The sequence below is a fragment of the Ranitomeya variabilis genome, chromosome 3 (assembly GCF_051348905.1).
Source record: "Ranitomeya variabilis isolate aRanVar5 chromosome 3, aRanVar5.hap1, whole genome shotgun sequence".
NCBI classification, from domain to species: Eukaryota; Metazoa; Chordata; class Amphibia; order Anura; family Dendrobatidae; genus Ranitomeya; species Ranitomeya variabilis.
In genome coordinates this window covers 639,489,971-639,517,140 of record NC_135234.1, presented here as the reverse complement: position 1 = coordinate 639,517,140, position 27,170 = coordinate 639,489,971, and the positions used below count along the sequence as shown (strand labels likewise).

General features: G+C 44.0%; 1 protein-coding gene across 1 annotated transcript in view; it reads left to right on the top strand.

The window, feature by feature from the left end:
* The window catches only part of TIMELESS (timeless circadian regulator), a 184,137-nt gene that overhangs the window by 50,324 nt on the left and 106,643 nt on the right, over nucleotides 1-27,170 (top strand). Inside the window, exons 2-4 of the mRNA XM_077297607.1 lie at nucleotides 18,341-18,473; nucleotides 24,805-24,958; nucleotides 25,058-25,172. Of these exons, the coding sequence (XP_077153722.1) occupies nucleotides 18,377-18,473; nucleotides 24,805-24,958; nucleotides 25,058-25,172 (366 nt within the window). The 5' untranslated portion in view covers nucleotides 18,341-18,376. The remainder of the gene's footprint in view (nucleotides 1-18,340; nucleotides 18,474-24,804; nucleotides 24,959-25,057; nucleotides 25,173-27,170) is intronic.

Below are 27,170 nucleotides of genomic sequence, written 5' to 3'. Positions count from 1 at the left end.
ATGACCTTGAAGGGCCTACAGTTGTGCTCAAAAGTTTACATACCCCGGCAGAATTTTTGCTTTCTTGGCCTTTTTTCAGAGAATATAAATAATGGCAAAACTTTTTTCTCCACACATGGTTAGTGGTTGGAAGAAGCCATTTATTGTCAAATTACTGTATTTCTCTTTTTAATCATAAAGACAACCAAAAACATCCAAATGACCCTGATCAAAAGCTCACACACTCCATTTCTTAATAACATGTATTGCACCCTCTAACATGAATGACAGCTTGAAGTCTTGTAGTTGTGAATGAGGTTCCTTATTTTCTCAGATGGTAATGCTGCCCACTCTTCTTAAAAAGCCTCCAGTTCCTGTAAATTTCTGGGCTGTCTAGCATGAACTGCACGCTTGCGATCTCCCCAGAGTGGCTCAATGATCTTGATGTCAGTAGAGTGAGATGGCCACTCCAGAACCTTCACTTTGTTCTGCTGTAGCCAATGACAAGTCGACTTGGCCTTGTGTTTTGGATCGTTGTCATGTTGGAACGTCCAAGTACGTCCCATGCACAGCTTCCGGGCAGGTCATTGCAAATGTGCCTCCAGTATTTGCTGATAACGTGCTGCAGTCATCTTTCCTTCAACTTTGACTGTGCCTTTGTAGCTAACCCATCCCCAAAACATCAGCAATCCACCTCCATGCTTTACAGTAGGAATGGTGTTCCTTTCATCATGGGCCTTGTTAACCTCTCTCCAAATGTAACGTTTATGGTTGTGGCCAAAAAGTTCAATTTTGGTCTCATCACTCCAAATTACCTTGTTCCAAAGGTTTTGAGGCTTGTCTCTGTGCTGTTTTGCGTATTGTAGGTGAGATACTTTGTGGCGTTTGCGCAGTAATTTCTTTCTTCTGGCGACTCGACCATGCAGCCCATTTTTCAAGTGCCTCCTTATTGTGCATCTTGAAACAGCCACTCCGCTAGTTTTCAGAGAGTCCTGTATATCAGCTAATGTTATTTGTGGGTTTTTCTTTGCATCCCAAACAATTTTCCTGGCAGTTGTGGATGAAAAATTTGGTTCGTCTTCCTGATTTTTATTTTTACAGAGCCCCTGATTTTTCATTTGTTAATCATAGTTTGAACGCTGCTGACTGATATTATCAATTCATTGGATATCTTTTTGTATCCCTTTCCTGTTTTATACAGTTCAACTACCTTTTCCCTTAGATCCGTTGACAATTCATATGCTTTCCCCATGACTCACAATCTAGAAACGTCAGTGGCTGGATGACAGGTACAAGAGTCTGTCTGGTGAGGATGTTACCTTTAGTAGCCATTCAAACCCATTTGTGTCAACTTCTGTGCATGTTATCAGGCCAAAATCACCAGGGTCTGAGAACTTTTCATCAGGGTCATTTGGATGTTTTGGGTTGTCATTATGGTTTAAAAAGAGAAAACACAGTAGCTTGACAATAAATGGCTTCACCCAACCACTAACCACGAGTGGAGATAAAGTTTTGGTGTTATAATTTATATTCTCTGGAAAAAGGCCAAGAAAGCAAAAATTCTGCCAGGGTATGTAAAATCTTGAGCACAACTGTATATGTCAGAAAAATACCCTACAGTGACACTATTTTAAAAACTACACCTCTCAAAGTGCTCAAAACCACATTCAAGAAGTTTATTAACCCTTTAGCTGCTTCACAGAAGTTAAAGCAATGTGGAAGAAAACAACGACCATTTTTCCAAGGGTAACAGGAGAAAATGAACAATATAATTTGTTGTGCAATTTTTCCTGAGTATGTCCATATGCTGTGGAAAACTGCTGTTTGGGCACATGGCAGGGTGCGTAAAGGAAGGAGCACCATTTGACTTTTGGAGCACAAAATTGCAATAAATAGCCTAAACGGTGGAAACCTCCAAGTGAACCCTTTTTGAAAACTACACCCATAGATCGTATCTAGATGTGTGGTGAGCTCCTTGAACCCAACAAGTGCTTCACAGAAGTTTATCGCCTTGAGCCATTTTCCCCACAAAAATGTTGCTTCACACCCAAATTTTTCATTTTCACAAAGGTAACAGGAGAAAATGGACCGTACAATTTATTATTATTATTATTATTATTATTATTATTTATTGTTATAGCGCCATTTATTCCATGGCGCTTTACATGTAAGGAGGGGTATACATAATAAAAACAGGTACAATAATCTTGAACAATACAAGTCATAACTGGTACAGGAAGAGAGAGGACCCTGCCCGCGAAGGCTCACAATCTACAAGGGATGGGTGAGAATACAGTAGGCGAGGATAGAGCTGGTCATGCAGTGGTTTGGTCGATCGGTGGTTACTGCAGGTTGTAGGCTTGCCGGAAGAGGTGGGCTCAGCGCCGGAGCCCACATCAAAGCAGGGGATCCGACCTCCGCCGTAATAGTACGGCGGAGGTCGGTAAGGGGTTAAATCACAGAGATATGTCATACTAAGTAATGAATAAGCAACATTTTCCACATGTCTTCTTTACATAAAAAAATGTTTTGTCAGGAAGTTATAAGAGATAAAAGTTGAACTGCAAATTCTCATTTTTACAACACCATTTTTTTTTTTTTTCTTTTAGTGACCACATCACATTTAAAGTCACTTTAAGGGGTCTATATGATAGAAAATACCCAAAAGTGACTCCATTCTAAAGACTGCATCCTCAAAGTGCTCAAAACCACATTCAAGAAGTTTATTAACACTTCAGGTGCTTCACAAGAATTTTTGGAATGTTTAACAAAAAAAAAAAATAACATTTAACTTTTTTTTCACAAAAAATGTACTTCAGATCCATTTTTTAAAATTTTACTAAGGGTAACAGGATAAATTGGACCCCAAAAGTTTTCCATTTTGTCTTGAGTTCGCTGATACCCCATATGTGGGTATAAAGCACTGTTTGGGCGCATGGCAGAGCTCAGAAGGGAAGGAGCGCTGTTTTAATTTTTCAGTGTAGAATTGGCTGGAATTGAGATCGGACACCATGTCGCGTTTCAAGAGCCCCTGATGTGCCTAAACAGTGGAAACCTCCCCACAAGTGACATAATTTTGGAAACTAGACCCCCCTCCAAGGAACTTATCTAGATGTGTGGTGGGAACTTTGAACCCCCAAGTGCTTCACAGAAGTTTATAACGTAGAGCTGTGAAATTAAAAAATCATATATTTTTCCACAAAAATAATCTTTTCGCCCCCAATTTTTTAATTTTGCCAAGGGTAACAGGAGAAATTGTACCCCAAAAGTTGTGCAATTTTTCTTGAGTATGCTGGTACCCAATTAGTAGGGGAATACTACTTTTCAGGCACCATATTGGAGTTCAAATTTTGCTTGAATGTCTGATGTCAGAAAGGGGTCAAGGAATTCATCTAGGGGTGTATTAAGCTTTTTTTTTTCAAATTATTTTTTATTATGTTTAACAGTAACAAAATAGATTTTCAAACATGACTATTAATAATAATTAACTATAAAATAACAGGGTTGGGAGGGTAGTAAAAGGAAGTCTAAGTTGTTGGGATAAGGGTATGAACAAAATAACAGTTGGAGGAGGGGGAAATGGGGAAGGAAACGGGAAAGCAGAAAAAGAGAAGAAGAAGAAAAGGGGGGGTCAGAACTACTTAATGGTCGAACAATTGATCAGCATTATTATAATAAACAATTTCACCTAAATTCTGATGTTTCTAGGATCTGTATAAGGTTGTCATCTGCCATATTGAGCATTTTTAACCCTCAGTCAATTCACAGAATTGCAAAACGTTGAGCCAAGTAAATGGAAAATTAATTTTTCCCCCCCCACTAAAATGTTACTTTAGCTACATGTTTTACATTTTCAAAAGAGAGTTTGAGAAAATGGACTTACAATGTGTTCCAGTTTCTTCTGAATACGCCAATACCCCCATATGTGGTGGGAAAACTACTTTTAAGCACCGTGCAAAGCTCAGAAGGGAAAAAGCACCATATTGTGGTGCAGATTTGGCTGTTATAGTTTGTGGGTGCCATGTCACATTGGCAGAACCCCAGAGGTGTCAGCACAGTAAAACTCCCCCATAAGCAACCTCATTTTACAGGTTATACCTCTCAATGAATTCATCAAGTCTGCAGTGATCACATTAACAACATGGGTGTGTCACAGAATTTTATACTTTTGGATGGTGAAAAATAAATAGTTACATTGTCATATTGGGGAAATAGGTAAAAATGGCACCAAAATGTGTCTCACAATTTCTGCTGAACGGGGCACTACCTCATTTGTGGTGGACAGTAATGCTTAGCCACACAATGAGACACTTGAGGGAAGGAGCGCTATTGATTATTGGAGAACAAATTTTCGTAGAATAGTTTGCAGACTCCGTATATATAGACCCTAAGTTCCAGAAGAGCAGAATCTCCCCTCAAGTGACCCCATTTTGGAAATTACATCTCTCTGGGAATTTATCTCAGGTTCAGTGACGATTTTGGCTCTATGGGTGTTTTCCAGATAAATGCAGCATTGACTGCTGCTGAATGAAAATTGCAAATCTGCCATTGTAGTGCCCAGTACGTTATGCCTAGCTCGTGCTTCTGTAGACATGGTCTACCATTGCTACAGAAATGTCAAACACATGGGCGCTAAATGTGGTTTAGGCACACTGTGGGGCTCAGAAGGGAGGAGGGCATTTGGATTAAGCAGCTCTGAATTTGCTGGATTTCTTTAGGGGGCGAGGAGCCATTTTGCTTTTCCAGAGCCTATGTACTACCAGTAACATGGAAGCCCCCTATACAGTGCCTAAAAGTAGTATTCAACCCCCTGCAGATTTAGCAGGTTTAATAAGATGCAAATAAGTTAGAGCCTTCAAACTTCAAACAAGAGCAGGATTTATTAACAGATGCATAAATCTTACAAACCAAAAAGTTTTGTTGCTCAGTTAAATTTTTATAAATTTTAAACATAAAAGTGTGGGTCAATTATTATTCAACCCCTAGGTTTAATATTTTGTGGAATAACCTTTGTTTGCAATTACAGCTAATAATCGTCTTTTATAAGACCTGATCAGGTCGGCACAGGTCTCTGGAGTTATCTTGGCCCACTCCTCCATGCAGATCTTCTCCAAGTTATCTAGGTTCTTTGGGTGTCTCATGTGGACTTTAATCTTGAGCTCCTTCCACAAGTTTTCAATTGGGTTAAGGTCAGGAGACTGACTAGGCCACTGCAACACCTTGATTTTTTGCCTCTTGAACCAGGCCTTGGTTTTCTTGGCTGTGTGCTTTGGGTCATTGTCTTGTTGGAAGATGAAATGACGACCCATCTTAAGATCCTTGATGGAGGAGCGGAGGTTCTTGGCCAAAATCTCCAGGTAGGCTGTGCTATCCATCTTCCCATGGATGCGGACCAGATGGCCAGGCCCCTTGGCTGAGAAACAGCCCCACAGCATGATGCTGCCACCACCATGCTTGACTGTAGGGATGGTATTCTTGGGGTCGTATGCAGTGCCATCCAGTCTCCAAACGTCACGTGTTTGGTTGGCACCAAAGATCTCGATCTTGGTCTCATCAGACCAGAGAACCTTGAACCAGTCAGTCTCAGAGTCCTCCAAGTGATCATGAGCAAACTGTAGACGAGCCTTGACATGACGCTTTGAAAGTAAAGGTACCTTACGGGCTCGTCTGGTACGGAGACCATTGCGGAGGAGTACGTTACTTATGGTATTGACTGAAACCAATGTCCCCACTGCCATGAGATCTTCCCGGAGCTCCTTCCTTGTTGTCCTTGGGTTAGCCTTGACTCTTCGGACAAGCCTGGCCTCGGCACGGGATGAAACTTTCAAAGGCTGTCCAGGCCGTGGAAGGCTAACAGTAGTCCCATAAGCCTTCCACTTCTGGATGATGCTCCCAACAGTGGAGACAGGTAGGCCCAACTCCTTGGAAAGGGTTTTGTACCCCTTGCCAGCCTTGTGACCCTCCACGATCTTGTCTCTGATGGCCTTGGAATGCTCCTTTGTCTTTCCCATGTTGACCATGTATGAGTGCTGTTCACAAGTTTGGGGAGGGTCTTAAATAGTCAGAAAAGGCTGGAAAAAGAGATAATTAATCCAAACATGTGAAGCTCATTGTTCTTTGTGCCTGAACTACTTCTTAATACTTTAGGGCAGAGGTCCCCAACCTTTTTTGCACCAGGGACCGGCTTTAAGCAAGACCAGTTTTCCATGGCCCGGTGGGGGTGGGGCAGGGGCGGGGCTTTGGTCATATGGGGGTGGGGTTATGGAGGGATGGAGCTTAGTGCATACTTATCATATAATTATGACATTTATAATGAGAATGTGATTCAACTTACCATAGGTTCAGAATGAGTGGGAGCACCATGCTTGTTTCCCTGGTGCTCTGCACCATTATTGCCCCATAGCTGTGCCATATAGTGCTCTGCACCATTATTGCCCCATAGCTGTGCCATACAGTGCTCTGCACCGTTTATTATTGCCCCATAGCTGTGCCATACAGTGCTCTGCACCGTTCATAATTGCCCCATAGCTGTGCCATACAGTGCTCTGCACCATTATTGCCCCATAGCTGTGCCATACAGTGCTCTGCACCATTATTGCCCCATAGCTGTGCCATACAGTGCTCTGCACCATTTATTATTGCCCCATAGCTGTGCCATATAGTGCTCTGCACCGTCCATTATTGCCCCATAGCTGTGCTGCTGCTGCTGCAATAAAAATAATAAATGACATACTCACCTCTCTTGCTTGCAGCTCCTCAGCGTCCGGTCCCGGCGTCTCTCCGCACTGACTGATCAGGCAGAGGGCGGCGCGCACACTATATGCGTCATCGCGCCCTCTGACCTTGCACAGTCAGTGAGGAGAGACGCCGGGAAGATGGAGACAGCGCCCGGCGGGTGGAACGAGGACAGGTGAATATGTCATACTTACCTGCTCCCGGCGTCCCGCTCTTTCCCCCGGACAGCTGGTCTTCGGTGCCGCAGCCTCTTCCTCTATCAGCGGTCACCGTTACCCCTGATTAGAGAAATGAATTATGCGGCTCCGCCCCTATGGGAGGTGGAGCAGCCTATTCATTTCTCTAATGAGCGGTCCCACGTGACCGCTGTACAGGGGAAGAGCTGCTGCACCCGGAGACCGTGGGATGGGCAGGGGGAGCGCCAGGAGCCCCGGAAGCAGGTAAGTATACCTCAGCGCCCTCTCCCCCTCACCCGCCGACCCCACCGCCGACCGTGACTCGAGTATAAGCCGAGGGGGCACTTTCAGCCCAAAAATTTGGGCTGAAAATCTCGGCTTATAATCGAGTATATACGGTAGCTGTCAGCGGCGCCGCGGACCGGCTGAAAAACCCCAACGGCCCGGTCCTGGTCCGCGGACCGGCGGTTGGGGACCTCTGCTTTAGGGGAACCAAACAGAATTCTGGTGGGTTGAGGGGTTGAATAATAGATGACCCTCTGAACAGACTTTTCACAATTTAAAAAAAAAATAAACAAAGAAATAAACATTCTTTTTTGCTGCAGTGCAATTCACACTTCCAGGCTGATCTACAGTCCAAATGTCACAATGCCAAGTTAATTCCAAATGTGTAAACCTGCTAAATCTGCAGGGGGTTGAATACTACTTGTAGGCACTGTATTTCCATTGCCAGATGACAGACCTGAGTGGAGATTTGCTTTTTTGTGGATTGAGTTGAAGCTTTTACTGGGAACATTTTACATAACATTTAGGGTCGCATTTAGGCTATGTGCACGCGTTGCGGATTTTGCTGCGGATCCGCAGCTGCCGGTCCGCAGCAGTTTTCCAATGAGTTTACAGTGCCATGTAAACCTATGGAAAACAGAAACCGCTGTGCCCATGCTGCGGAAAAAGACGTGCGGAAATGCAGCTGTGCACATTCCGCAGCATGTCAATTCTTTGTGCGGATTCCGCAGCGGTTTACACCTGCTCCACAATAGGAATCCGCAGGTGTAAAACCGCAGATGGAATCCACACAAAATCTGCAGTAAATCCGCAGGTAAAACGCAGTGCCCTTTTACCTGCGGATTTCTGAAATCCGCTGCAGAAAAATCCGCTGACCTCAAAAATACGTGTGCACATAGCCTAAGGCTATAGCGGATTAGGCTTAGGAATGTCTGGTACGGATTCTGCCTCTCCTGGCAGAAAACGCAGGCAGAAAACGCACCTGCGGATTTGCCGCGTTTTTTGTGTGGTTCCGCAGCGTTTTTTGTGCGTTTTTGCGGCGGTTTTCTTGCGGATTTGCTGCGTTTTTTACCCCTGCGGTTTTCTATAATGGAATGGGTACAAAAACGCTGCAGATTCACAAAAAAGAAGTGACATGCTACTTCTTTGAAACCGCAGCATTTCCGCAGCGGATTTTCCGCAACGTGTGCACAGCATTTTTTTTTCTCATTGATTTACATTGTACTGTAAATAAATTGCGGATCTGCAGCGTTTCTGCACCTCAAAAAACGCTGCGGATCCGCAGAGAATCCGCAATGTGTTCACATACCCTTATCCTGTTTTCTAAACTGAGCACTTAAATCGGGGTTTCCATTTAAATTTCCGAATGGTCTGATTCAGATGAAACCCCTGAGGGAGCCATCTATATATATAATTGTCTAAGGGGTACTTCCGTCTTTCTGTCGGCAACTTCCGTCACGGATATTCATTCGCTGATTGGTCTCGCCAGCTGCCTGTCATGGCTGCCGCGACCAATCAGCGACGGGCACAGTCCGATTAGTCCCTCCCTACTCCCCTGCAGTTACTGCCCGGCGCCCGCTCCATACTCCCCGCAGTCACGGCTCACACAGGGTTAATGCCAGCGGTAACGGACTGCGTTATGCCGCGGGTGACTCACTCCGTTACCGCCGCTATTAACCCTTTGTGACCAAGTTTTTACTATTGAGGCTGCCTATGCAGCCTCAATAGTAAAAACATCTAATGTTAAAAATAATAATACAAAAAATAACAAATCATTATATACTCACCTTCCGCCGCCTTTCCGACACTCCGGTGACCGGTCCATGCAAGCGGCAGGTTCTGGTGCTAAGGTTGGTGTGCGACAAGGACCTGCCATGACGTCACGGTCATGTGACTGCGACGTCATCGCAGGTCCTGCGCGAGAAGGACCTGCCGTGATGTCACGGTCATGTGACCGCGACGTCATCACACCCTTGGACCGGAAGCTGCCGCCTGAACCGAACACAGGTGACAGAACTACAAGGGGCCCCTCGGAAGGTGAGTATATGTTTATTTTTTAACCTGTGACATACGTGGCTGGGCAATATACTACGTGGCTCTGTGCTGTATACTACGTCACTGGGCAATATACTACGTCACTGGGCAATATACTACGTCACTGGGCAATATACTACGTCACTGGGCAATATACTACGTGGCTGGGCAATATACTACGTGGCTGGGCAATATACTACGTGGCTGGGCAATATACTACGTGGCTGGGCAATATACTACGTGGCTGGGCAATATACTACGTGGCTGTGCAATATACCTCGTGGCTGGGCAATATACCACGTGGCTGGGCAATATACCACGTGGCTGGGCAATATACTACGTCCCTGGGAAATATACTACGTCACTGGGCAATATACTAAGTCACTGTGCAATATACTACGTGGACATGCATATTCTAGAATACCCGATGCGTTAGAATCGGGCCACCATCTAGTTCATTATAATGAGGCAGCAGAGTTTCTCTGGACTCCGTCTGGCCTCTGTTCAGCAGTGTCCTTCTTTTCAGAGATGCACAAAACTGTGGCGGACCACATTTTTTTGCATTCCTAACAAAAAGACGGACTCCGCCAGATTACAGGTCAGACGACATCCACAGTGTCTCCATCTACATCATTATAGGGAATCTTTCACCGGGGTTTCTATCTGAATCGTGTATTTCAGAGATTTCTGTGTAGAGCGCAGGGTTAATGTGAGCACAGCCTTAACAATGAACAAATCAACAGTGGATGAAGAATCTAGTTTTATGTATTTTTTATACTGTTCTCTGTGCGGTATAAGTGATTAGACAACTTTATTCTTCATGTCGGTTTCGATTACAGCGATACCAGATTTATATTGTGTTTTTTTTTTTTTTGTTTTTTTTTAAATATAGGTTTGTCTGCTGACACACACTGAAAGACACTTTTTTTAATGCAAATTGTCTCTTCAGAGAGGAAGAGGATTAGAACTCTACTGCCACCTATTGGAGGTAGCAATCCTAACAGTCAATGTTGACCCTTTAACGAGCCTTGTCACATGACTTAAGATAATAGCCAAACCAGAATCTCAATTTGCAGACACTGTGTTTCGGGGTACTGCCCCTTGTCAGTGCAAAGTAGAGATCTGGTTTGGCTGATTGCGAGGCGTCTGACTGGGATCCAAGAAGTATCGTTTCTCCTTGCGGAGAGTGACATGATAAGCATGTCGAGGTGAGGAGACTTAAAGCCGCAATGCTCCTTTGGGAAATATGCAAATTGTCTCTTCAGAGAGGAAGAGGACTAGAACTCTAGTGCCACCTATTGGAGGTAGCAATCCTAACAGTCAATGTCGACCCTTTATTTTTTTTATGCAAAGGAAAGTTTTTTGCATCACCATCACTTTTTTTTTTCCGTGCGAGTTGACTTTTATATTGGTTCCATTTTCAATAGCATAACATTTTTTGATTGCTTTCTATTTTTTTTTTTTTTTTTTGAGGCAAAATGTACAAAAAACAGCAATTCAGGAATTGTGTTTTTTTTGTTTTTGTTTTTTTTTTAACCCCCTTCATGACCCAGCCTATTTTGGCCTTAATGACCTTGCCGTTTTTTGCAATTCTGACCAGTGTCCCTTTATGAGGTAATAACTCAGGAATGCTTCAACGGATCCTAGCGATTCTGAGATTGTTTTTTCGTGACATATTGGGCTTCATGTTAGTGGTAAATTTAGGTCGATAATTTCTGAGTTTATTTGTGAAAAAAACGGAAATTTGGCAAAAATTTTGAAAATTTCGCAATTTTCACATTTTGAATTTTTATGTGACACAAAATAGTTAATAAATAACATTTCCCACATGTCTACTTTACATCAGCACAATTTTGGAAACAAATTTTTTTTTTGCTAGGAAGTTATAAGGGTTAAAATTTGACCAGTGATTTCTCATTTTTACAACAAAATTTACAAAACCATTTTTTTTAGGGACCACCTCACATTTGAAGTCAGTTTGAGGGTTCTATATGGCTGAAAATACCCAAAAGTGACACCATTCTAAAAACTGCACCCCTCAAGGTGCTCAAAACCACATTCAAGAAGTTTATTAACCCTTCAGGTGTTTCACAGCAGCAGAAGCAACATGGAAGGAAAAAATGAACATTTAACTTTTTAGTCACAAAAATGATCTTTTAGCGAAATTTTTTTTATTTTCCCAAGGGTAAAAGGAGAAACTGGACCACGAACTTTGTTGTCCAATTTGTCCTGAGTACGCTGATACCTCATATGTGGGGGTAAACCACTGTTTGGGCGCACTGCAGGGCTCGGAAGGGAAGGAGCGCCATTTGACTTTTTCAATGAAAAATTGGCTCCAATCTTTAGCGGACACCATATCGCGTTTGGAGAGCCCCCGTGTGCCTAAACATTGGAGCTCCCCCACAAGTGACCCCATTTTGGAAACTAGACCCCACAAGGAACTTATCTAGAAGCATAGTGAGCACTTTAAACCCCCAGGTGCTTCACAAAATGATCCGTAAAAATGAAAAAGTACTTTTTTTTCACCAAAAAATTATTTTAGCCTCAATTTTTTCATTTTCACATGTGCAACAGGATTAAATGGATCCTAAAATTTGTTGGGCAATTTCTCCTGAGTATGCCGATACCTCATATGTGGGGGTAAACCACTGTTTGGGTGCACGGCAAGGCTCGGAAGGGGAGGCGTGCCATTTGACTTTTTGAATGGAAAATTAGCTCCAATCGTTAGCGGACACCATGTCGCGTTTGGAGAGCCCCTGTGTGCCTAAACATTGGAGCTCCCCTACAAGTGACCCCATTTTGGAAACTAGACCCCCCAAGGAACCTATCTAGATGCATAGTGAGCACTTATAACCCCCAGGTGCGTCACAGAAGTTTATAACGCAGAGCCGTGAAAAAAAAAAAAATTTTCTTTCCTCAAAAATGATTTTTAGCCCAGAATTTTTTATTTTCCCAAGGGTAATAGGAGAAATTGGACCCCAAATGTTGTTGTCCAGTTTGTCCTGAGTACGCAGATACCCCATATGTGGGGGTAAACCACTGTTTGGGCGCACGGCAGGGCTCGGAAGGGAAGGCACGCCATTTGGCTTTTTGAATGGAAAATTTGCTCCAATCATTAGCGGACACCATGTCGCGTTTGGAGAGCCCCTGTGTGCCTAAACATTGGAGCTCCCGCACAATTGACCCCATTTTGGAAACTAGACCTCCCAAGGAACTAATCTAGATGTGTGGTGAGCACTTTGAACCCCCAAGTGCTTCACAGAAGTTTACAACGCAGAGCCGTGAAAATAAAAAATCATTTTTCTTTAATCAAAAAAGATGTTTTAGCAAGCAATTTTTTATTTTCACAAGGGTATCAGGAGAAATTGGGCCCCAATATTTGTTGCCCAGTTTGTTGTGAGTGTGCTGGTACCCCATATGTGGGGGTAAACCACTGTTTGGGCGCACGTCAGGGCTCGGAAGGGAAGTAGTGACATTTGAAATGCAGACTTTGATGGAATGGTCTGCGGGCATCACGTTGCATTTGCAGAGCCCCTGATGTGCCTAAACAGTAGAAACACCCCATAAGTGACCCCATTTTGGAAACTAGAACCCGAAGGAACTTATCTAGATGTGTGGTAAGCACTTTCAACCCCCAAGTGCTTCACAGAAGTTTTTAACGCAGAGCCGTGAAAATAAAAAATAATTGTTCTTTCCTCAAAAATTATGTTTTAGCAAGTAATTTTTTATTTTTGCAAGGGTAACAGGAGAAATTGGACCCCAACAGTTGTTGCCCAGTTTGTCCTGAGTACGCTGGTACCCCAAATGTGGGGGTAAACCACTGTTTGGGCACACGTCGGGGCTTGGAAGGGAGGGAGCACCATTTGACTTTTTGAACGCAAGATTAGCTGGAATCAATGGTGGCGCCATGTTGCGTTTGGAGACCCCTGATGTGCCTAAGCAGTGGAAACCCCTCAATTCTAACTTCAACACTAACCCCAACACACCCCTAATCCTAATCTCAACTGTAGCCATAACCCTAATCACAACCCTAACCCCAACACACCCCTAGCCACAACCCTAACCGCAACACACCCGTAACCCTAATTCCAACCCTAATCCTAACCCTAATCCCAACCCTAACCCTAATCCCAACCCTAACCACAACTGTAACCCCAACACACCCCTAACCCTATCCTTAACCCTAACCACAAGCCTAATCTTAACCCTATTTCCAACCCTAGCCCTAATTCCAACCCTAACTCTAATTCCAACCCTTACCCTAAGGCTATGTGCCCACGTTGCGGATTCGTGTGAGATTTTTCCGCACGATTTTTGAAAAATCTGCAGGTAAAAGGCACTGCGTTTTACCTGCGGATTTACAGCAGATTTCCAGTGTTTTTTTGTGCGGATTTCACCTGCGGATTCCTATTGAGGAACAGGTGCAAAACGCTGCGGAATCCGCACAAAAAATTGACATGCTGCGGAAAATACAATGCAGCGTTTCTGCACGGAATTTTCCGCACCATGGGCACAGCGGATTTGGTTTTCCATAGGTGTACATGGTACTGTAAACCTGATGGAAAACTGCTACGAATTCGTAGCGGCCAATCCGCTGCGGATCCGCGGCCAATCCGCTGCGGAACCGCGGCCAATCCGCTGCGGAACCGCGGCCAATCCGCTGCGGATCCGCAGCCAAATCCGCACTGTGTGCACATGCCATAACCCTACCCCTAACCCTATCCGTAACCCTAACCCTACCCCTAGTTCTAACCCTAGTTCTAACCCTAACCCTTGTGGAAAAAGAAAAAAAAATATTTTCTTTATTTTATTATTGTCCCTACCTATGGGGGTGATAAAGGGGGGGGGTTTATTATTTTTTTTTTATTTTGATCGCTGTGATAGAACCTACCACAGCGATCAAAATGTACTTGTAATGAATCTGCCAGCCGGCAGATTCGGCGGGCGCACTGCGCATGCGCCCACCATTTTGGAAGATGGCGGCGCCCATGGAGAAGACGGACCGACACTGGGAGCCTCGGTAAGTATAAGGGGGGGGGAGATCGGGGCACGGGGGGGGGGGGCGTCGGAGCATGGGGGGGTGACATAGGAGCACGGGGGGAGCGGACAGGAGCACGGGGGAGCGGAGCACAGGACGGAGGGGACTACGGGACAGATCGGTGGGGTGGGGGGGGGGGTGTCACTTCGGTATTTCCAGCCATGGCCGATGATATTGCAGCATCGGCCATGGCTGGATTGTAATATTTCACCAGTTTTTTAGGTGAAATATTACAAATCGCTCTGATTGGCAGTTTCACTTTCAACAGCCAATCAGAGCGATCGTAGCCACGAGGGGGTGAAGACACCCCCCCTGGGCTGAAGCACCACTCCCCCTGTCCCTGCAGATCGGGTGAAATTGGAGTTAACCCTTTCACCCGATCTGCAGGGACGCGATCATTCCATGACGCATACGCTGCGTCACAGGTCGGATTGGCACCGACTTTCATGACGCAGCGTATGCGTCAAAGGTTGGGAAGGGGTTAAATGCTATTCACAGTATGGTGAAAGTGAAAAGCAGTAAGTCATCTTTAATCTTGGGGTCAGTACAATTTACAGCGATATCACATTTTATAGAATTTTTTTATGTTTTACACAATAAAACGATTTTATAGAAAATATTATTTTACTTGCATCACTCTATTCTGAGAGCTATTGCTTTTTCTTATTTTTCCTTGGGAGCTGTATGGCGGCTTGTCTTTGCAGAACAAGAACACATTTTTCAGAGATACCATTTTTATGTACATTGGATTTGTTTTTAATCGTTTTGTATTCCTCTTTTTGTTCAGCAGTGTGAAAAAGCATAGTTTTTTGCTTTTTTTATGGTGTTCTCTGAAGGGGTTAACTAGTGGGACAGTTCTATAGGTCTGTTTGTTCCAGACGTGGCAATACCAAATATGTGTACATTTATTCTTGTTTTTTCATAAATATATGCATTTATTGGATTAATATATATACAGGTCCTTCTCAAAAAATTAGCATATAGTGTTAAATTTCATTATTTACCATAATGTAATGATTACAATTAAACTTTCATATACTATAGATTCATTATCCACCAACTGAAATTTGTCAGGTCTTTTATTGTTTTAATACTGATGATTTTGGCATACAACTCCTGATAACCCAAAAAACCTGTCTCAATAAATTAGCATATTTCACCCGTCCAATCAAATAAAAGTGTTTTTTAATAACAAACAAAAAAACCATCAAATAATAATGTTCAGTTATGCACTCAATACTTGGTCGGGAATCCTTTGGCAGAAATGACTGCTTCAATGCGGCGTGGCATGGAGGCAATCAGCCTGTGACACTGCTGAGATGTTATGGAGGCCCAGGATGCTTCAATAGCGGCCTTAAGCTCATCCAGAGTGTTGGGTCTTGCGTCTCTCAACTTTCTCTTCACAATATCCCACAGATTCTCTATGGGGTTCAGGTCAGGAGAGTTGGCAGGCCAATTGAGCACAGTAATACCATGGTCAGTAAACCATTTACCAGTGGTTTTGGCACTGTGAGCAGGTGCCAGGTCGTGCTGAAAAATGAAATCTTCATCTCCATAAAGCATTTCAGCATTTCCCCAGGTCAAGCCACTTTTGAACCATAAACAGCGGCAGAAGCGCCTGACCTGGGCTACAGAGAAGCAGCACTGGACTGTTGCTAAGTGGTCCCAAGTACTTTTTTCTGATGAAAGCAAATTTTGCATGTCATTCGGAAATCAAGGTGCCAGAGTCTGGAGGAAGACTGGGGAGAAGGAAATGCCAAAATGCCTGAAGTCCAGTGTCAAGTACCCACAGTCAGTGATGGTGTGGGGTGCCATGTCAGCTGCTGGTGTTGGTCCACTGTGTTTCATCAAGGGCAGGGTCAATGCAGCTAGCTATCAGGAGATTTTGGAGCACTTCATGCTTCCATCGGCTGAAATGCTTTATGGAGATGAAGATTTCATTTTTCAGCACGACCTGGCACCTGCTCACAGTGCCAAAACCACTGGTAAATGGTTTACTGACCATGGTATTACTGTGCTCAATTGGCCTGCCAACTCTCCTGACCTGAACCCCATAGAGAATCTGTGGGATATTGTGAAGAGAAAGTTGAGAGACGCAAGACCCAACACTCTGGATGAGCTTAAGGCCGCTATTGAAGCATCCTGGGCCTCCATAACATCTCAGCAGTGTCACAGGCTGATTGCCTCCATGCCACGCCGCATTGAAGCAGTCATTTCTGCCAAAGGATTCCCGACCAAGTATTGAGTGCATAACTGAACATTATTATTTGATGGTTTTTTTGTTTGTTATTAAAAAACACTTTTATTTGATTGGACGGGTGAAATATGCTAATTTATTGAGACAGGTTTTTTGGGTTATCAGGAGTTGTATGCCAAAATCATCAGTATTAAAACAATAAAAGACCTGACAAATTTCAGTTGGTGGATAATGAATCTATAATATATGAAAGTTTAATTGTAATCATTACATTATGGTAAATAATGAAATTTTACACTATATGCTAATTTTTTGAGAAGGACCTGTATATTTTTTTCTTTATTTTGGGATTTTTTTTTACATTTTTTAAAACTTTTTTTTTTACTTTGTCCCAGGATGGGGACATCAACTTTCCCTGCCATGATTGCTCATCTAATACTCTACAGTGCTTTTGCATTGCAGAACATTATATCAATGTCTCGCACACAGGGAGGAGGCATGTCAACTGCTGTGATCAGGAGCTTACAGACCACTGTAACTGGGTGACTCTGCAGCCATCTTTTGGCTTGGGGTCACCATGGACATAATCATCACAACGTGGTCGCAATCACAATTGTGTTAATTGGAGCAGAGAGGGAGCTCCCTCCCTCTGCGTTGCTGATCGATGTTGCTGTCACTATTGACAGTGCCATCAGAGGGGTTAAATGTTCATTATTTGTGCTAGCACTTCACAGGCGTACCCTCAGGGTGTCAGTTCTATAGCGCTGTCACCCGCTTTTGATCCTGCCGGCGCTAGGAGTGAACCACCTGCGCAATCATCACACTGTATATCTGCAGCGCCATACACGTACAGCTGATGTTATGAAGTGGTTAATAGTTTAGTCGATACTCAATGAAAATACTCTGAGCAAAACTAATATTATGTCAAGTGCAAGGTGTAATGGGCTTGAGTGAGAATCCTTGTATCATGCACCACTCTTGCACCCCTGTGCTTGGTGTTACACTACGCCTAAACTCGTGATTTTAAACTACTCATTTACTAATTATCATGGCTCTAATGAAAAGATAATGCCAGATGTAATATATAAAAGACCTTTTGGCTATGTGCACACATTGCGTTTTTGATCAGTTTTCGCAGCATTGTTGTGCACATGATCAGTAAATTTTAGTGCGTATTTGCAGTGCATTTCTTTCTCCAGCATGTCAATTCTTTTTCTGTTTCTGCACCCATTGACTTCAATTGAGTCAGTCAAATCCGCAGCAAAAACACAGGTATAAAAATGTTTGCGAATTTGCTGGGTTTTTGTTTTGTGTTTTACTGGCTTCCTCTGGTGTTTCTCACACGGTCATCTGTGTGACAGCATGGGAAACATCGGTGCGGAGATTCCTATCGTCTGTAACGTTACCTCCGGTAAGACTGTCGGTTAGAGCTGTGTGGGATCATGCTGGCATATGTCTGTGTGACCCCGCGGCTGTGACTGTCATCCGCGGTAACGCTACTGCCGGTCAGAGCGCTGCTGCAGGATCATGCTGTCAGATGTCAGTGTGACCCGCAGGCGTGGGCTGATGAGACTACTGCTCCCATCAAGCAATCATAAAGAAAAACGAGTAATAAGTCCAATTATATAAAAAGGTATACATTTATTGATGACAAAAATTACAAATTTCAATCAATTATTTTAAAAAATATCAGACTAGGATCATGTAATAATGGCTGAACAATGTCCTGATACTCACAGCTGTAATTTTATATGGGTAAAAGTGCTAAAGTGCCAAAAAATCCACCCGAATGAGGGGAATATGTCACATGAGGATCAATATAAACCAAATGTAGATGCATTTACTTTGAATGTATTTATAAATAGTAAGGTTCTAACATTTATTTCTAATTGCCAGGTGAAGGACACCGTTCGCTAAATTGGCAAGAAATTTATGGACTTGTACATGATGAACTGTGAGTTATTAGCAACGTGTAGTGCCTTGGGGTACCTTGAGGGGGATACCTACCACAAAGAGCCCGATTGCCTTGGTACGTATTTGTTCTAAAGCATTTCTATTTACCATATGTATAGTATAATAATGGATTATACTGTGTAACAGAAGTGTTAACTTTAGAAGTGAACCATTTGTTTAATTTTGTCTTGCGTATTGTTTTGTATAGTAGAGAAATAACTTGCATGTTTACATATTTCTTGTGTTGCTTTATGTCCTCTGCGGGTGATGCAACATTGGTTGCAGCAGTCATATGATGCAACAATCAGCGGTCACTGATCAGCAGCAGCTTTTACTATTCAGTCAGTGCAAACTTCCTCCTTGATGGAATACTGAAGGGCAGCAGCAGACTGCTGATTAGTTGCAGCAGTCACATGACACACAGTCATGTGACCCTTTGAGATTTGCAGCAGTGCTGTCGCAGGTATGGTTCTGCTGCAGAAGGTAAGTATTGACTGTATATATTTTATTTGGGGCACTGGTGATTAGAAAGGGGATGTCCAGTAGTGCAAAGGCACAACATTTCTGCTTGCAGTGACATTTAGTTGTTGCTCAATGGATTTGTGCTTAGTGTGAGCTGTATTGTTAAACTTCATCTGATGCCAGATTTCACAATACAAGTTGAATACATTATTAAAGGGGTTGTCCCCACTAACAAAGTACATTTTAATTGATAGATCTTGAAATAAAAATAAGTGCTAGAATTGGGTGTGATACAAAAATAATGTTCCTGTGCTGAGATCTGATAAATGTGTCCCTGTCTGTATCCTCTTTTGTGGTATGATCAGACCTTGTTCCTGTACGGTCAGACACAGCCATTACACAGTACACAGCAGCGGCACATTTATAAGATTATCTCCGCACAGGAACATTTTCTTAACGCATCCAATTGTGGAACTTATTTTTCAAAGACCATACCATTGGAGAGGGGCAGGACGAAGGCACAGCTGTATGACCTCGGGTTAATGAAGCTGCAAACACACCAGGGATTACGGGTGCCACTTCCAAAGAAAGAGAATCTGTATATCCATAGAAAAGAAAGCGATCATCATGACCTGTTGAAGCGCAATGTAAACGCAAAATGATCGTCGTCTGTATTTGCTCCCATCGTTTTATCCGCCTGCTGTTGGTATTATGATGCCACAATAAAGGATTTTGTTGCACGGGACGGTGTGTGCCTATCCGCTTTCTTTTCTATGATTATTATTCAAAGATCTATTGATTAAAATGTTTATTCAAATTAACTTTGTTTGTGGGAAACCCCCTTTAAATAGATCTTAAAGGGCCACTGTCACCCCCCCCCCAGGCGTTATAAACTAAAAGAGCCACCTTGTGCAGCAGTAATGCTGCAGTCTAACAAGGTGGCTCTTTTAGTTTTTGATTAAGTTATTACCGCAATAAAACGTTTTAAAAATTGGCCAAACGTACCAGCGATTGTACCGGGAGGCGGTCCGAAGCGTCCTCTATGAATCTTCAAACTGCCGTCACTCTTCTCTTCAGGGCCGATGGTACCCGCCCCCTTCGCGTTGTTGCCTCAAATCCGGCGCCTGCGCTGTGCGTGCCTGCCTGGGGCCTGCGCAGTCTTCTTTGGCCGTCATCACTCACACGCAGGGTGCCTGACTGCGTCTGTGCGGGCAGTGCGGCCGCCCTGTTACTGAATCCCCGCCCCGCACTGTGTTATTCATTATGCACACTGCGGGGCTGGCATTCCTGGGCATGCGCACTGCACTGCGCTGTTCAGGCCCTCCCCCATCTCGGACGTTCTCCCTTGTCTGACGTTCCCCCTGCTCCCCCGCCTTCCGGCATTATTTTCGGCTGCCAGATTCCAAAATCTGGTGAGGATTAGTGTATATGGCGGCAAGCTGCTGTGTGCTTTGTCTCTCTCTATGTGTTTGTATGTTTTAATGCAAATGCATATTTACACCAGCAGCAATGAAAATTTGGTACTTGTGTGGGTGGCCATAAATTACAAAGCACTGATGATCAATACTGTTTTTTGGGGGAGCATTATAGGTTTACATTGCGTTCGGGCAATACGTTTTGCGAATATAGCTAGCGTATTGCACCAGCGCAATGTCTTTAGCGGGATTGCTTTTGCCGATCCCGCTATCGCAGATCCACAATCTGCGCTAGCGAGGAACGGAGCTGGGACGCTGAAAGCAGCATCTGAGGTCCGACTGAAAATAACGGCACATCGCAAGGGCGTGCCTAAAAAATGGCATGCGCTAGCGATGCGATCCAGATCCTAAACACATTGCCGTCAATGGGTGCGCTAACGGACCCGTTGCATGGCGTAACTTGCGACAATCACGCCATGCAGCGTACTCCTTTAGCGTTAACCCATTAACGCTTAGTGAACCTATTCGTAACGCACTGAACATCACTAAAGGAGGAGGGGTCTGCATTATACCACATCAAAGAACAATAAACGTTGAGGGGTGACCATTATTACACCGTACTGCAGATCAATGCACGGCCAGGGGTCTGCATTATTATACCGCACTGATCATCAATAAACGGTGAGGGGGGATCATTATTATTCTGCACTATAGATCTATAAACGGTCATGGTGGAGCATTGAGTGGAGCACTGAAATACGTGGCACTGAAATACGTGGCACTGAAATACGTGGCACGTGGCACTGAAATACGTGGCACTGAAATATGTGGCACGTGGCACTGAAATACGTGACACGTGGCACTGAAATACGTGGCACGTGGCACTGAAATACGTGGCACGTGGCACTGAAATACGTGGTACGTGGCACTGAAATACGTGACACGTGGCACTGAAATACGTGACACGTGGCACTGAAATACGTGGCACTGAAATACGTGACACGTGGCACTGAAATACGTGACACGTGGCACTGAAATACGTGGCACTGAAATACGTGACACGTGGCACTGAAATACGTGGCACGTGGCACTGAAATACGTGACACGTGGCACTGAAATACGTGGCACGTGGCACTGAAATACGTGACACGTGGCACTGAAATACGTGACACGTGGCACTGAAATACGTGACACGTGGCACTGAAATACGTGGCACGTGGCACTGAAATACGTGGCACTGAAATACGTGGCGCTGAAATACGTGACACGTGGCACTGAAATACGTGGCACTGAAATACGTGGTACGTGGCACTGAAATACGTGGCACTGAAATACGTGGCACGTGGCACTGAAATACGTGACACGTGGCACTGAAATACGTGGCACTGAAATACGTGACACGTGGCACTGAAATACGTGGCACTGAAATACGTGGCACGTGGCACTGAAATACGTGGTACGTGGCACTGAAATACGTGGCACGTGCACTGAAATACGTGACACGTGGCACTGAAATACGTGGCACGTGGCACTGAAATACGTGGCACGTGGCACTGAAATACGTGGCACTGAAATACGTTGCACTGAGTGCCACGTGCCACGTCAGTGCCACGTGCCACGTATTTCAGTGCCACGTATTTCAGTGCCACGTATTTCAGTGCCACGTATTTCAGTGCCACGTATTTCAGTGCCACGTATTTCAGTGCCACGTGTCACGTATTTCAGTGCCACGTATTTCAGTGCCACGTGCCACGTATTTCAGTGCCACGTGCCACGTATTTCAGTGCCACGTGTCACGTATTTCGGTGCACGTGTCACGTATTTCGGTGCACGTGCCACGTATTTCAGTGCCACGTGCCACGTATTTCAGTGCCACGTGTCACGTATTTCAGTGCCACGTATTTCAGTGCCACGTGCCACGTATTTCAGTGCCACGTGCCACGTATTTCAGTGCCACGTGTCACGTATTTCGGTGCACGTGTCACGTATTTCGGTGCACGTGCCACGTATTTCAGTGCCACGTGCCACGTATTTCAGTGCCACGTGTCACGTATTTCAGTGCCACGTATTTCAGTGCCACGTATTTCAGTGCCACGTGCCACGTATTTCAGTGCCACGTGCCACGTATTTCAGTGCCACGTGCCACGTATTTCAGTGCCACGTGCCACGTATTTCAGTGCCACGTGTCACGTATTTCAGTGCCACGTATTTCAGTGCCACGTATTTCAGTGCCACGTATTTCAGTGCCACGTATTTCAGTGCCACGTGTCACGTATTTCAGTGCCACGTGCCACGTATTTCAGTGCCACGTATTTCAGTGCCACGTGCCACGTATTTCAGTGCCACGTGCCACGTATTTCAGTGCCACGTGCCACGTATTTCAGTGCCACGTGCCACGTATTTCAGTGCCACGTGCCACGTATTTCAGTGCCACGTATTTCAGTGCCACGTATTTCAGTGCCACGTATTTCAGTGCCACGTGTCACGTATTTCAGTGCCACGTGCCACGTATTTCAGTGCCACGTGCCACGTATTTCAGTGCCACGTGCCACGTATTTCAGTGCCACGTATTTCAGTGCCACGTGCCACGTATTTCAGTGCCACGTACCACGTATTTCAGTGCCACGTATTTCAGTGCCACGTGTCACGTATTTCAGTGCCACGTATTTCAGTGCCACGTGTCACGTATTTCAGTGCCACGTGCCACATATTTCAGTGCCACGTATTTCAGTGCCACGTACCACGTATTTCAGTGCCACGTGCCACGTATTTCAGTGCCACGTATTTCAGTGCCACGTATTTCAGTGCTCCACTCAATGCTCCACCATGACCGTTTATAGATCTATAGTGCGGAATAATAATGATCCCCCCTCACCGTTTATTGATGATCAGTGCGGTATAATAATGCAGACCCCTGACCGTGCATTGATCTGCAGTACGGTGTAATAATGGTCACCCCTCAACGTTTATTGTTCTTTGATGTGGTATAATGCAGACCCCTCCTCCTTTAGTGATGTTCAGTGCGTTACGAATAGGTTCACTAAGCGTTAATGGGTTAACGCTAAAGGAGTACGCTGCATGGCGTGATTGTCGCAAGTTACGCCATGCAACGGGTCCGTTAGCGCACCCATTGACGGCAATGTGTTTAGGATCTGGATCGCATCGCTAGCGCATGCCATTTTTTAGGCACGCCCTTGCGATGTGCCGTTATTTTCAGTCGGACCTCAGATGCTGCTTTCAGCGTCCCAGCTCCGTTCCTCGCTAGCGCAGATTGTGGATCTGCGATAGCGGGATCGGCAAAAGCAATCCCGCTAAAGACATTGCGCTGGTGCAATACGCTAGCTATATTCGCAAAACGTATTGCCCGAACGCAATGTAAACCTATAATGCTCCCCCAAAAAACAGTATTGATCATCAGTGCTTTGTAATTTATGGCCACCCACACAAGTACCAAATTTTCATTGCTGCTGGTGTAAATATGCATTTGCATTAAAACATACAAACACATAGAGAGAGACAAAGCACACAGCAGCTTGCCGCCATATACACTAATCCTCACCAGATTTTGGAATCTGGCAGCCGAAAATAATGCCGGAAGGCGGGGGAGCAGGGGGAACGTCAGACAAGGGAGAACGTCCGAGATGGGGGAGGGCCTGAACAGCGCAGTGCAGTGCGCATGCCCAGGAATGCCAGCCCCGCAGTGTGCATAATGAATAACACAGTGCGGGGCGGGGATTCAGTAACGGGGCGGCCGCACTGCCCGCACAGACGCAGTCAGGCACCCTGCGTGTGAGTGATGACGGCCAAAGAAGACTGCGCAGGCCCCAGGCAGGCACGCACAGCGCAGGCGCCGGATTTGAAGCAACAACGCGAAGGGGGCGGGTACCATCGGCCCTGAAGAGAAGAGTGACGGCAGTTTGAAGATTCATAGAGGACGCTTCGGACCGCCTCCCGGTACAATCGCTGGTACGTTTGGCCAATTTTTAAAACGTTTTATTGCGGTAATAACTTAATCAAAAACTAAAAGAGCCACCTTGTTAGACTGCAGCATTACTGCTGCACAAGGTGGCTCTTTTAGTTTATAACGCCTGGGGGGGGGTGACAGTGGCCCTTTAATCTTGAGGACTCATGTATTCACTTAAAAAAGGATTATGCAGCCATTAGATTTTCTAAAGTTTCCTTGCTTGTTATAAAATTCCTTCTCTAGTTGGAATTATAAAATGTTCATTCTAATATAAAAATTATACAGCCATTCTGACATGGCTTTTGAATGCAAATACACCATCCTCCTTAGATCTAAGATCTGTACAAAAATGTATGCGGCTTGTAATGTGTAATCTCGTGACCGATCTGCTTTAATGTTTAGTTATGTTACATACCAAGATTTAGTGTTTGGGAGATCATTTGAAAAAAATAATTCTTGTCCACTCTGGTTTAATTAAGATGATTGTCACTAATACACACTTTTTAGTTAAAAATGAAGTACTAGCTGCATTATTTCTTACATCTTTTTCTCTTGTTCCTATTTAGAAAGTGTGAAAGACTTAATTCGTTACCTCCGTCATGAAGATGAAACCAGAGATATCCGACAACAGCTGGGTGCTGCCCAAATTCTGCAGAATGATCTTGTACCTTTAGTCACTCAGCATCACAATGACAAGCAGCTCTTTGATGCTGTCATCAGGTAACTAGCACATTATGGTTGACCAGGATGCATATCTGCTTATGGGAGATGTCAGATCATCCATGGGCGTGTCCTAACCAATCCGCATTTGTTATACAGGTTAATGGTAAACTTAACCCAGCCTGCACTTCTGTGCTTTGGGAAAGTTCCCCAAGACCCCACTTTTCGTCATCATTTCCTGCAAGTTGTGTCCTATCTTCAGGCTTATAAAGAGGTGAGGTTACATTCAATCTTCTTTTTAGTAACGTTTCTGATAAAGCACTAAAACACAGACCATTTCTGAGGTGTCTGTTTGCATTGTTGAGAAGTCGGTCACATCTGGACATAAATGGCTTACAGTCAGACTTAAACCCCATCCCTGCCAGGACAATTTTTACACTCTTGACAGTCACAAGTAAGCACTGCATTGTAAAATAGACCATTCACCCATTTCCATTTATTTGCTGAAACTACAAACATAGAAAATACCACACGGTTATTTACACTCATTCATCCTCGTATGCAAATTTGCATAAAATCCTAACATTGTGTTAATATTTTTTTTTTGATAAAAATTAACCCCTTCGTGACCCCAGCTTTTTTCGTTTTTGGATCCCCTTCTTCCCAGAGCCATAACTTTTTTATTTTTCTGTCAATATGGCCATGTGAGGTCTTACTTTTTGCGGGACAAGTTGTACTTTTGAACGACATCATTGGTTTTAGCATGTCGTGTACTTGAAAACGGGAAAAAAATACCAAGTGCGATGAAATTGCAAAATAGAGCAATCCCACACTTTTTGTTTGGCTTTTTTGCTAGGTTCACTAAATGCTAAAACTGACCTGCCATTATGATTCTCCAGGTCATTACAAGTTCATAGACACCTAACCTGACTAGGTTATTTTTTTATCTAAGTGTTAGAAAAAAAAATTCCAAACTTTGCTTAAAAAAATAAATAAATAAATAAAAAAAAATTGCGCAATATTCCGATAGCGTCTCCATTTTTCGTGATCTGGGGTCTGGTGTGGGCTTATTTTTTGCTTGCCAAGCTGACGTTTTTAATGATACCATTTTGGTGCAGATACGTTCTTTTGATCGCCCGTTATTGCATTTTAATGCAATTTTGCGGTGACCAAAAAAAACGATTTCTGGCGTTTTGAATTTTTTCTTCGCTACGCCGTTTAGCGATCAGGTTAATTTTTTTTTTATTGCTAGATCGGGCGATTCTGAACGTGGCGATACCAAATATGTGTACATTTGATTTTTTTTTAATTGTTTTATTTTGAATGGGGCGAAAGGGGGGTGATTTTAAACTATATATATATATATATATATATATATATATATATATATATATATATATATATATATATATATATATATATATATATATATATATATATATAATTTTTTTTTTCAAAACCTTTTTCTCTACTTTTGCCATGCTTCAATAGCCTCCATGGGAGGCTAGAAGCTGGCATAGCCTGATAGGCTTTTCTACATAGGAGCAATGCTCAGATCGCTCCTGTGTAGTAGAATTGCTCCATTGCTATGAGCGCCGACCACAGGGTGGCGCTCACAGCAATCCGGCATTAACAACCATAGAGGTCTTCAATAGACCTCTGTTTGTCATGCCGAAGCATCGCTGACCCCCGATCACGTGAGGAGTTAGCGATGCGCGCATTTCCGGCCCCTTGGCCGGAAGCGCTAGTTAAATGCTGCTGTCAGCGTTTGACAGCGGCATGTAACAAGTTAATAGCGGCGTGTGGATCGCGATTCCACCCGCCGCTATTGTGGGCACATGTCAGCTGTACAAAACAGCTGACATGTCCCGGCTTTGATGCGGGCTCATTGTTGGAGCCAGCATCAAAGCGGGGGTTCTGATCTCGGATGTACTATCCCATCCGAGGTCAGAAAGGGGTTAATGTTGGTGATTAAAAGTCTGATCTAAGCAAAGCTTCAGACATTTAATATCTTTTAGAACTAAAATGTCAAGATGTAAAGAGTTGAGGAGTTCATGCTTTTCTTTATACCAACAGTATGTCTGCTTGTTCCTATTCACATAACTAGACTGAAGAGATCAAATATTCTCAGTCTACTTCTGTATTTTTGCTGTCACTTGCAGCTTATCCCTTATCATTCTTCTTTTGGACACGGAACCATAGGATAAAGCTTTGTGTTGTGCCATAAATATTGGATCTAGAGCTTTGTAGTCAAGCGTTTTAACCCCTTTAC